Source organism: Lates calcarifer, linkage group LG11 (assembly GCF_001640805.2).
Source record: "Lates calcarifer isolate ASB-BC8 linkage group LG11, TLL_Latcal_v3, whole genome shotgun sequence".
In the NCBI taxonomy this organism is placed as follows: domain Eukaryota; kingdom Metazoa; phylum Chordata; class Actinopteri; family Centropomidae; genus Lates; species Lates calcarifer.
In genome coordinates this window covers 6,516,698-6,529,847 of record NC_066843.1, presented here as the reverse complement: position 1 = coordinate 6,529,847, position 13,150 = coordinate 6,516,698, and the positions used below count along the sequence as shown (strand labels likewise).

The 13,150-nt window shown below is 36.5% G+C and overlaps 1 protein-coding gene across 1 annotated transcript; it reads right to left on the bottom strand.

The window, feature by feature from the left end:
* Nucleotides 1–8,810: 8,810 nt before the first annotated feature.
* si:dkey-43p13.5 (homeobox protein unc-4) lies at nucleotides 8,811–10,866 on the bottom strand (the record flags this gene model as incomplete). Its single annotated transcript, XM_018700192.1, has 3 exons — nucleotides 8,811–9,346; nucleotides 10,160–10,317; nucleotides 10,611–10,866. Coding segments are annotated over 3 exons (837 nt in total), but the record flags the coding sequence as incomplete, so codon positions are not given.
* Nucleotides 10,867–13,150: the final 2,284 nt, after the last annotated feature.

Sequence of the window (13,150 nt, the reverse complement as noted above, 5' to 3'; positions counted from 1 at the left end):
ATAGTATAGTAAGGTGTCAAAAATGGTAAAAAATGTCATAGTATAGTAAGGTCAAAAATGTAAAAAATGTCATAGTATAGTAAGGTGTCAAAAATGGTAAAAAATGTCATAGTATAGTAAGGCGTCAAAAAATGTTAAAAAAAAGTCATAGTATAGTAAGGCGTCAAAAAATGAAAAAAATGTCATAGTATAGTAAGGCATCAAAATGATAAAAAAATGTCATAGTATAGTAAGGTGTCAAAAAAAAAATGTCATAGTATAGTAAGGTGTCAAAAAATGTCCATAGTATAGTAAGGTGTCAAAAAATGTTAAAAATGTCATAGTATAGTAAGGTGTCAAAAAATGTCATAGTCAAATGTCATAGTATAGTAAGGTGTCAAAAAATGTCAAAAAAATGTCATAGTAAGGTGTCAAAAAATGGTAAAAAATGTCATAGTATAGTAAGGTGTCAAAAAATGTTAAAAAATGTCATAGTATAGTAAGGTGTCAAAAAATGTTAAAAAATGTCATAGTATAGTAAGGTGTCAAAAAATGTAAAAAATGTCATAGTATAGTAAAAAAAAAAAGTATAGTAAGGTGTCAAAAAATGTAAAAAATGTCATAGTATAGTAAGGTGTCAAAAAATGTTTAAAAAAAATGTCATAGTATAGTAAGGTGTCAAAAAATGGTAAAAAATGTCATAGTATAGTAAGGTGTCAAAAAATGTTTAAAAAATGTCATAGTATAGTAAGGTGTCAAAAAATGTCAAAAAATGTCATAGTATAGTAAGGTGTCAAAAAATGGTCAAAAAATGTCATAGTATAGTAAGGCTGTCAAAAAATGATAAAAAAATGTCATAGTATAGTAAGGCGTCAAAAATGATTAAAAAAAAAAATGTCATAGTATAGTAAGGTGTCAAAAAATGTTTAAAAATGTCATAGTATAGTAAGGTGTCAAAAAATGTCAAAAAATGTCATAGTATAGTAAGGTGTCAAAAATGTTAAAAAAAAAATGTCATAGTATAGTAAGGTGTCAAAAATGTAAAAATGTCATAGTATAGTAAGGCGTCAAAAATGATAAAAAAAAATGTCATAGTATAGTAAGGTGTCAAAAAATGGTAAAAAATGTCATAGTATAGTAATGGTAAAAAATGTCATAGTATAGTAAGGTGTCAAAAAATGGTCAAAAAATGTCATAGTATAGTAAGGTGTCAAAAAATGTTAAAAAAAAAATGTCATAGTATAGTAAGGTGTCAAAAAATGGTAAAAAATGTCATAGTATAGTAAGGTGTCAAAAAATGGTCAAAAAATGTCATAGTATAGTAAGGTGTCAAAAATGTAAAAATGTCATAGTATAGTAGGTGTCAAAAAATGTCATAGTATAGTAAGGTGTCAAAAATGGTAAAAAAAAAATGTCATAGTATAGTAAGGTGTCAAAAATGGTAAAAAAAAAGTCATAGTGATAGTAAGGCTGTCAAAAAATGTTAAAGGAAAATTTGTCATGGTATTAGTAAGGCAATAAAAACTAACAAAATTCAACAGAACAGCAAACTATTCAGTGTTCAGAAGATTTTATTTGAATAAGATAATCTTTTATCTTATTCACAACCAGGAAATTCAGTGTTGCAACAGCAAAAATAGAAAAGGGAATTATATATACAAGACAAGATATAAAACAGAGAACAATAACAATAAACAGATAAACATAAACAAAAATTATAAGTATGAATAGTATAAACAGGACTATGTACACAGTAATAGATTGGATTTGGAGTACTGATATTGTACTGTTTGAAATAGCAAAATGCCAAAATGAAAATCTAACCTAATCCAGTGTGTAGAGGTGTGGAAAACAAAGGTAAGATGACTATTTTAAGGTGTCAAAAAACATCTTAGGCATAAAAACTAAAAAAATGTCATAATAGTACATTGTTAAAATATTACTGATCAGTTTCTGTGATGAATATGTGTTCTTGTCTCTGCAGAAGGAGAAGACAACAGCAGCTGAAGACCTGAAGTAGATGAAAGAAAACAGAAGTGTTACAAAGCTGTTAATTAGATAAAAGATCTCCACCATCTAACTGCTGTAAACAGTGTTGGATTCCATTTGTTCAAGTGAACACACTTCTCTACCATCTGTAATGTAGTCATGGGCACATTTCCCAAGGACTTTATGAAACACCTTTGAGAACATTCAACGGCTTAATAATTGTATCATAAACAGTTAAATGCTTACAAAGACACTTCATAGTTATGTTAATCTTTGGAAAATGTGCTCATAACTACATTAATCCGAACTCTAACCAGCTCTGACAAGTGTTTCCTTGTGGTCAAACGTCTGTCATTATCTTTGCTGTGATTTGTTAAATGTTGTCTGGAATAAAATCATAAATGTCTTTCTAAACTTTTGAGTTGTATATCTCTATTTTGTAATTAATGCTATACAAATAATTTTACTGCATTTTATTTTAAGAGAAATGTAATAATTTTTATGTTTTAATTTTTTGACCTTTTTTTAAGATTTTGAAAATATATTTTTTAGGTTTAATATTTAACTTTTAAAAGGTTTTACACCAATTGTTCAGACAGATAATTTTCAAGGTTTTTTAATTTCCAGAAGTTTCACTACACTAAAAGCTTTTGACTATATATGTAAAGGCTTTATACTTGTTGACCTATTAAGGTTTTGTACTTAACTTTTTATGGGTTTAATACTTACTGTTTAGACATTTTTTAAGTTTCTAAATTTTATTTTGTACAGGTTTCATACTTAATTCTTAGACCTATTTTTAAAAGTTTTAGAGATATATATATACTTCTTAAGTCTGTGTAAAGCAGTAACACTAATGCCATTCTGAGTTTGTCACACCACAGAAATATGGGGTATTAACCACACAGCTAAATTAGATGGTTAAAAAAATTAGCAAAATATAAAATTAGGTTTCAAAATCTTGAACAAATAAGGAGCTCTCTCTGCCCTGAGATGAATGGGAGCGTGTCTACTGAAGGTGCTGAAACCATGCCCAGTACACTGACCGTTAGCATCCTATTCCGTATATGTTTGAGTCATCTGAGCTTTTTGTTTTTGTTAATCAAATGGCCTGTCTTCAAGGATTCAAGAAACAAGTGACATTGTATATGCAGCCATATTACAGATGTTTCTTAAAACAATTATCGTCGTGTTACACTGATAATAAACTCACTTTTTAATAACTAGTGTGTTACGGGAACAAGTGTGTAACTGCCTCACTCTAACCAGTATTTTCTAACATAATAATGTTTTTACAGACAAATTATGAAATTGCTTTACATGGACTTCAAAGGTTGAAACATGTAAAGATTTTATCCTTTAGACGATTTCATACTTACTTGATAGACCCATCTATTTAAGGTTTTAAATGTATTTTTAAAGGTTCTATATTTACTTTTTGGACAAATTTTTTGAAGGTTGGTTTTATACTTAATATACTAATATACATATTTAAAGGTTTTCAATTTATTTTTAAATTTTATACTTACTTTAAAACCTATTTGTCAAAAGGGTTTCTATATTATATATTCTATTATTATATTATTTTTATCTATTAAAGTTATATTTTCTATATTTTTAGATTCTGTATTGTTTTCCAATTTTTTAAAACTTACTTTTTGCAGCTACATTGTTGAAAAATACTAATTAGTACTAATTACAACTGATAAGTTACAGCAGCTTTAATTTGTTGCTATTTGTTCCAGACGACGTTTTCAAGTGTCAAACTGCAGGTGAGATAATGACAGACTGAAAAGAATAAACTAACACTGACCTTGGAAATGTCTTCACATCTCTCTCTTCTCTCTGTGCTTTAATGGTTTGTAAGTTTGAATCCTGTGGAGAAAAACACAACAAACATTACACATCTTTATAGATTTGACTTTGAACACATCAAAATACAGAGGGTTTCTGGGTATTGAACTTCAAACTGTCAAAAGGTAGATAAGTAAAAGACACTAAATCTATGATGAAACCAGAGTGTGGACTAACTGGTTGATAGTTAAGAGTTAAATTTGCCTTCTACACAAAGATAGAAAAAGCTGCTCTGACTGAAGAACTGACTCCACCAGTGGATGAAAATGTTTTTTTCTCCAAAGTCAGTTAAAATTTGAACTAAATTTGGTTGATAGAAGCCAAAATGAAGCAAAATGACAGTGTTTCTAGTGTGAAACTGAACTGAAGAAGTTCTGCACATATGTATGATTTACTGTACTAATGAGAAAGAGACAGAGGGAGACAGAGAGAATGAGACACACAGGAAGGGAGAAACAGAGCGAAAGGGAGAATGAGACACAGAGGTAGAAAGCGAGAGATCAAGTGTGAGAGAAAGCATGAGAGCGAGTGAGAGCAAGGAAGAGACAAAGAGAGGGAGGCAGAAAGATTTAGAGAGAAATAGTGAAGCAGGGCACACACCAAAAAATAATTGGGCCGATTATTGGCGGAGGAAAGCTGAGCACACACTCTGTGTATTGTCACATGGAACAGAGCAATAGCCAATAAGAAAGCAAGCTGACTGAAGACGGACACAACACAACAAACGAGATGCCATTGTCCTCCGTCATGTTTGTTTACTCTAAAGTCTTGTTTGACCATGTGAGATTTGGAGTTCTGAGAGTCCAGACTCTGGTTGCCGGTGGTGAATCTGTCAGTGTGTGGTGTACTGTGTTGGTCTTGTCTCTCCACACCACACACTATAAGAACAAAGCTGTGAAATCTGACATTATGTGTAGTCGTGTGTGATGTCTTGCATTTTCTACATCTGGTAAGATTTTCAAAAATCTGTTAGTGTGAGCCAGGCTTGAGAGAGAGAGGAAGAGAGTGAGAAGGAGCAAGAGCGAAGGAGAGGGAAACAGGGAGAGAGAGACCTGATGTTTAAATTCTTAATTTTCTTTGAACTGTATATTCATGAACTATGTAAATAAACTTTAATAATGAGTGAGGTCTTTTTGTGACAAATCAAACTAGTCAGACTGAAGAATTACTGAACATAATCAGTTTAATGTCAGTGCTCTGTGTTGGACAGTTGATGTAGAGCTGTTTGTGAATTACCTGGAGGCCTTGGTCCTGGTTTCAAAGAACTTCTTCATTGTACGAAGACTCTCTCTGTGATCATGGACGAAATGGTGACACCTAGAGGAAATAAAACAAGAAGCATACGATGGAAAATGATCAGTACACTATGACCTATCCCTCATCAACAGTTTAACCATGAAAACACACATAAATATTCAACATTACAGCTGAGCCAGAACATTTTCCAAACGTTAGAGGAGTGGGCTATTTACTGTCACATGTGACAAGAAAAAGCATCACACCTTTAAGAATCAGTAACAATAACCATTTAAATGAAAAGAAATTCACTAAAATGATTATCTTAAATCTTAAATTTCTATATGAATTATCTGTCAATTAATCACTGGAGTAATCATGTATATTACTGTGAACTGCATAATAAAAAAGTACATTTATGAAAGCAGGACGCTTACTAACATTACTAATTCAGCTCATCAACTAATTTTTTTCAGACTGGGTAAATCTTTAGGACACATACCTGTTTGGTTTGTAAGGTGACAGTTGGTGTTTCTGTCCAGGCTGCAGCAGCTGAACGAGTAAACCTAAAAAACACAAGTACAACACTTGACAAACAAATAACCTCATTAATAAAGAACAGTTCACCTCCAAAACTGAAGAGCAAAAGAATACACTGAACACTGAAAACGTAACACTAGAACCTTGACAATCACACTTTGAGTTTTGAGGTGAATAAATTGTGTTACTCTAGAATATTATTTTATCAATCTCAGAGAGAAAAGAAATTTATACAATAGTTTTTACAATGATTTCTGCCAGTAATCTCAGTAGTAGCATCAGCAGTAAAAGATCTACAAAGTAATTGTTAAGAGTTGCAAACGGAGTTGTAAAGAGACAAACTGTTACTACCCTCCACAACTCATGTAGGGGACGCTTTAGTCACAGAAACACAATCAGGCTTTAACCCACCCAGAGACACAGTTTAACGATAAGGGTGATGCTAACGCGCGAAACTAATGCTAATGCTAACACCCAGGTGTAAAAAAGCCAGGTAGAGACGCACAATGATATAAAATGACCACAAATAGCCACAAACCAATGACAACGACATGATACACCACCATAAGCGGAGTTAAAATGATCAGGATGGAAAACAAAGTAACAAAGACACGTATAATGTCGGTAAAAGTAAAACAAAGTACAAACAGGGATTTACACTGTTTACTAAAAGCTCATTGTCCATCGTCCATGGTAGGTGCCCACAACTCATGTCAGGGACGCCTCAGTCACAGAAACACAAACACACTCTTACCCACGCGATATAATCGCCTGATAGAAGAATTAAACGATATCATTACAAGGTAATGCTAATGCTAATGCTCGCTGCTAATGCTAATGCTCCCCCACAACGTTAATGCCAACACAAACCGCTTACTGTGTACTGCCTTACCTTCGCAGGCGTGTTCAGCGTCCAGTCTCACTCGTGTTCGAACAAAAAAGCAGCTCCAGAGTTTGTTTAGCATCCAGATCTCTGTCGTAACGATGTTTTCTCACTGTACTGGCAAACAGAAGCACCGGTTCACACTTGGTTTAAATTTTTTTTCCCGACTTCGTTTCTCCGCCTCTCTGCGCTCCGCCCAGAAAGACCTGGCCAATGAGGAGTCACGTCACAGCCAATGACGACATACGCCAGCGAACCCTCTGATTGGTCTTCACCGTAGAGACGGAGAGAGGCCATAGATGTATTATACGATAAGGAGTACAGCCACATGTACATGAGTCACATGTAATTAGTAATAGTCAAGCTAATGAATATGTATGGATACTATAATTAGTTACAGCAGCTTTGTTGTTCCTGGTAGTGGGTTTAAGGATCTCAAATATACTTTTTTACTCGATTTATCTAACTGTTTAACAGTCCTCCACTGGTGCCTCTGGGCAACGGAGGAGAAGATAATCAGCACTGATTGTATCGTATTTTAAAATCTAAGTTTTGCAAGATATTGTGTTTTGATCTTCAGGACCACCGCAATAATTGGTGTGAGACCAGAGCTGAACATTAGTCTTTGAAATGTCAGCAACCCACAGTGACCTCATTCACTGAAACGGGTCACAAATACTGTAGACATGAATTGTTTATTAATTGTCACAACAAGAGGCCTCGGAAGACTTTTAAAACTCAGAGTCTCCAAGTATCACAGACAACTAATGAGAGATGTGGAATTACATTACAGTAAAAATAAATAAATGCATTGTATTTAAAAAAAACTCACTGCTCTCATATGTTGCCCCGTCTGCACTATTTGATTTTTCCTGTCTGTGGACATCTTCTTGTCCAGAAGGGGGCAGTGTAACTCTGCACTGTTAAAAGATCATTCTCAACCTTTGGTCAAATGCATAAATGAACATAAACATTTTTAGTATCATTCCCATGCAGCAGTATGGATGCATGTGGGAGCACTTTAAGTGTAAATTAAACTCAAATTAAGTCAGCACACCAGCTGCAAACTGTGTGCATAGTTCAGAATAGCTAATGTTATGGAAATAGACAGTTTTATTAACCATTGCTTGTATCACTTCATACTATTGACGATTGATCGATTGTTATATTCCATACTATCTGAAGAAAAAACATGAATTTCCAACTCAGGGGATTTACAGGGTGGAATTCAACAGCTCATAAAACGATTTAAACCAGTATCCTCCTATTATGTTGCATTTTGTTTTCACTGAATAAAGTATGATGTAAAATACTGTATGCAGTAGTTAAAAACACACCCAGTGGATTATTAAAGCCCTTCGGACCCACTGCTGTGTTTTCTTATCAAGTTTAATATGTGAAAATCAGTAATAGTTCACTCTGTCTCTCACTCAGATTAATTTTGTGCGGTGTTTTTAAGACTGTTGATGCGGCATGCATAACAACAGTGTATGTTTGGCCAAAACCAGTTCTGTTTCACAGAAAACTAAATTGCTCTATGCTAAGTCGCATTTATTGACCTCAACAATGATCTACCACCACTTATGATTTATAATTTAATTATAATATGATTTTGTATTTGTTGACTAGTTTAAATCACCTTTCTTCTCTTTAGAGTCACAGCCCTTCACAGAATCTGTGAAAACCAAATGTCAGGTTTTTGAGTCATACAGACATTTATCATGGTATGTACTGTATATACTGTAGACTCACTCTTCATGATTTCATTTTTCAGCTATTTCCATTGTTTCCTGTGAGGACGTGTGTCTGCATGCAGACATCCTGCCTGTCTGTGAAGGTAACCTGAGAGGTCAGGAATAAGCTTGTCATTAGTGAAATCATTTAAAAATGACTTGACTGTATCCCATTTCCAGCTGTGCCCTGATAGACTGAGGCGATAAGATGGCAGCATTTGTCATTTGTCACTGTCCTGCTCTGTTAAAGACCCGGACTACAGAATGTGTATTCAGAGTAAAAAACACTTTCAAGATGTCACACTTAAAATATAAAAAGACTTAATCTGCAACCATGCATGTGATGTTAACCAACAGCTCTACATATTTATCAAGATAGACTAAACAGTGATCTGTCATCACCACCCAAACTTCACAAGAACTTTAAAAGTTCTGTTTAAATAAAAATGTCCAGAAAATGTCACAAAGATGTTGTGCTGGAATATAGCATGAGGGCAAAACTAAAAACAGTGACAAGATAACCACTTGTTAATATTTTAAAAGAAAATTATTAACATTTTATATTGTAAGAAATATTTAATTAATGATGGCTAAATAGTGAAACTCCTCATCCCAAAAAGATTTAAAAAGTATGTTTTGGCATAGCTATAGTATACACAGGGTTTTTTTGGTCATGATTATGAGTACAAACAGGAAGATGGAAAAACAGTCAATCATTGTGCATGGCATCAGCTTCCTGTGTTTGTGCCTGTGCGTCGCCTCCTGACATGTTTACAGTGCTGTGGATCTCGGCTTCATGCTCTCTGGCTTTGGCCCTCAGCTTGGCGATGCTGCAGGAGCGGAGCTCCTCTGAGCTCGGCCCCTCCGGCCTCTCCCACTTCCCCGACCTGTGGGTCACAGGCTGCATATGCACGCTCAGCGCTGCGTTCGCCGCTTTTGTCCATGGATAATTTTCTCCTTCCTGTCGTTTCTCCCAGTGCTCGCTGTCAGAACTCTCTGACTGCTGTTTTAAATTCCTGCTCACTCTCTCAGGTGTTTCATCAGTGTCTGTTTTTACATAAGGACTCGCAACAAGCTGGCCCTGGAGTTTCAGCTGGCGCCTCATCTTGGCACGACGGTTTTGAAACCAAACCTGCAAACAAGCAAAAGAGTACCAAATATATAAATATGAATATAACAAGGGAAATGTAAATAAACAAACATTGTATTAATGTTTCAAAATGTTGACAAGATATGTAGTTAAAAGTACCTTCCAAGTTTGGAAACACTTTCCACAATATTTTACAAGGTAAATCTACATATTTTAGCTTTTTTTTTTTTTTGAAGAATAGCATCACCTTTTTTCAGGTCAACTCACATGCCCTCTCATGCAAGAGATATTTGTTGAGGTAATCAATTGTTCTGTCCATACAGATTCCTCTCTGGTGCAATTCCAATGCAACCACACTGAAAATTTCACGACAATAAGACACCCAAATTATTTAACTAACTCTAACTTCTGAAGCCTCATGACTTTCAGTTGAACGCATTTTTGGACAGATCAAGTGTAGATTTTGACTCTCATCTCTTACAGTAATTTCTCTGCAGGCAGTATAGACAGGAGGAGCTAGCACAGAAGCCAATAACTGTTTCAGTGCACATATAGGCATGCAACTACTGTTTTAAAATAGACTTGCAAATATGAACCTATCTGAGCTTCTTGTTTCATCTATATTAATAGAAATATTAATTGTTGTGCCAAGATATAAAATGCATTTTCACAGCATTCACTGTGACATTTTTGGTGCTGTTGGAAATTTTGAGATCCTGAACAGAACTGAATCAAGAAATCTGTGGGTTTAAATGTTTGTCAACACAACTTCGAAGTGATGGTCCTTGTGAAAGAGAATTAATATCACATGGATGAGTAGAAAGCCAACATTTTCAGATAGAGTGTGCCAGTGACCTGTACTCTGGCCTCAATGAGGTCCAGTCTGAGGGCCAGGGCTTCCCTCATGAAGATGTCTGGGTAGTGGGTGGTCTCAAAGGCCTTCTCCAGCTCCTCCAGCTGCCAGCTGCTGTAGTTGGCCCGTGCACGACGCTGCTTCACTGGCCTCTGTTCATCTGGAAAGCACAACGCAAGCACCAATTACACAATCGCCAACGGGTGACAAGGAACTAATGGCTCTAGATTGGGTAATTAGCACAGTGATCATTAGGCCCACTTTAACACTGCTTGATAATTGATTGTTAGTTACGAGCTGTTAGCCAATCTTTTGTAAACATTTACACTGCAGTCAGATGGTGCTTGCTGACTGTCTTAGAGACTGTGGTTGTACAGTGCCAGTTTGGCTGCGCGGATCCTAGATTGTCATAGAGTCCCCATCGTGGTCCCAGCATTTGCGGTCTGAACTCACCTGTGCCCTCTGTGAGTGGCCCCATCCCAACCGCCTGCGTGGCCAGGAGCAAAGCTTCCTTGCATGGCTCTGGCTGCAGGTAACTCCTCAAAGATTCGTAGCTGATGAAGGGCCCCGGGATCAGAATCTGCGGTTGAGATCCCAGTCTGGTTGGGAATGCTGGGAAAAAGTGAGCTGCGGGTGAATGGAAAACTGCAGGCAGGAGAGTAGAGACCAGTTGCCCTGGGCCAAACATGTCCGTGTTATTAAGGGTCCAATATTAGATGGCAGTCCAGTGAAAAGGGCCAGGTTGACTCCTACAGGGCAGCTGATCAAATAGTGAAACACAGCCCAATGTCTACAGCAAAAAAATAATGAAAACAGTTGATGATAAAGTCACTCCAGTTGGTTGTCAGAGCTGCTGTGTGTGCCTCAGTGCAGGTATAAGGTGTTGCCTGAAGAGTAAAGGTAAGATTTGAGTGGTGGAGGTGGTCTCACCTTAGCTTTCTGCTCTTCTCCTCCAATCCTCTCCCCCTCCTTTCCTGGTCACATGACCTCCAAACAGACAGCAGGGTTTGGTTTATAAGACTGAGGTGAAAATCCAACCTCTGATTCATCTCTTGGAGGATTATCAGCATTATCCCATCAGTGTCTGCCGTGTTTGTCATTACTTTCTCAACCACATATGCCCTTTAATCTATTTACATTATAGTGATAGGATATGTTTCCCCTGAATTTTCTACCTGGGACAAGTTGCAACATCTTTGTCTTCTTGAGGTTTCAATCAGTGAGATAGACGGGATCTCAGCACGTGGAAACTAAGATAACTGTGTTCATTTAGACACGTACACCCTGAAGATTTGCACAACTCTTATCTGACTGATATAACAGTTGTCAAGTATAATAAGAACAAATTACTGCAAAGGAGACTTAATGAAAACACAGATTGTTTAGTCCTGTGGGACGAAAAAGGCAGCAGACCCTGAAAAGCAGGTTCCAGGATAAACACACCTCCTGACAACAAAGTGACAAACCTGGAAGATCATTTGCTAAATGTTTTTGATCCCTCCTAGTAACATCATATTTACACTTAGTGTTGATTTAACATTTTATTTTCCACATCACCAAGACTGGCTGTGGAAAAAAATATATAGAAATCCAGCCAAACAAAGAAGTACAGATGTACATTTTGCATGTCATCTTTTTGTCTTTATAACATTATAGTCTATGTCATGTACACTGATTTCAAGGGTCTAGTATCATTGTCATGTAACTGAGTGGTAATTTTATAATACCATGTGTCATGTTGCAACACATAGCGTGATTTTCGTCAGGTGTTTGTACAATTGTATATTGCAATAATTAGTGGTGATGTTCTGTTATTACCACAGTTGTAAAGCATGCAGTACTCAGTGTTACCAGACAGTTACAGGTATTTCTCCATCTCAGATCAAAGCGCACACATCAACACATTAACAACCAAGACAGGAAGATTATTAACACTTTTTTCTTTCTTTGAGCAAGGCAGCTGTAGCTTAGTGTTGATGGATCTCTGATGAGATGATCGCCAGCACTGTCTGCGTGTGAATTAAACACAGGTGTGTCAATTAATCCGAAGATATGTATCACCCCAACAACACATCTCGCTAACTGCTCATCGGTGCCTAGACGGCGGTGAAAACATTCAGCTGTCAGTGTTGTCACCGCTGAACTGGCGGGCCGAGGTGCAGCTTTGATCAGCCCGGGACCTCTGCAGCAGGCAGCTGGCCGGGGCTGAGGTGAGTCACGGGGGTGGTCATACCTCTCTGAGCAGCGAGGTCTGCGACTCCCTCACCTGTGGCCCTTTCATCTGCACCTGTTCAAACACTACATCAGTGCCTTAGTGGAGGCAATACAGAGGTCAGGATTAGGGTTTGACGGATTTAGATTTCTTAAAAGCTCATGTTGATATTGGAAGCCGATATTTGGTTAATTTTGTGTGTTTTTGTGTCAAAGAATTAATAATTAAAATATCCAGTGTTTTACCCTCAGGCTGAGGAAAATCTATTAACAGCATTTAGAACATTATGGGAAACTCAAACTCTCTAGTAAAACTTAGGCCCACAAAACATGTTTATCATTTTTTTAGCATTATCATTTTTCTTTTTTATAAGCGATCCATACCTTGTTTACATTATTACCTTAAAATGCACATTACTGAAAATTTACAGTGAATTGATAAATAATTAAGGCTCTGCATTACTTTAAGGTAGATTTAGTTGCAAGGGGCCACCATCAATTGTGGATGACAACCAGTTTTTAGCACTTTTGTCTGTGTGTATGCATGTGTGTGAGAGGGTGAGAGGAGGACCGACAGAGACTGAAAGAAATCATTTCTTGGGTTTGCAAGTTCTGCGGGGGGAAAGGAAAATAGATTAAAAGTGTCTGGTTTGAGCTGTGGCTAAATAAACACTGTGTGTGGTGGGACTGACGACTGAATAGCCATCTCCGTTTGTCCCTGGCACACAGGTAGTTACAGGGATTTCTGGTCTGTCTGAAAGTAGACCCCCTTTCCACCACCA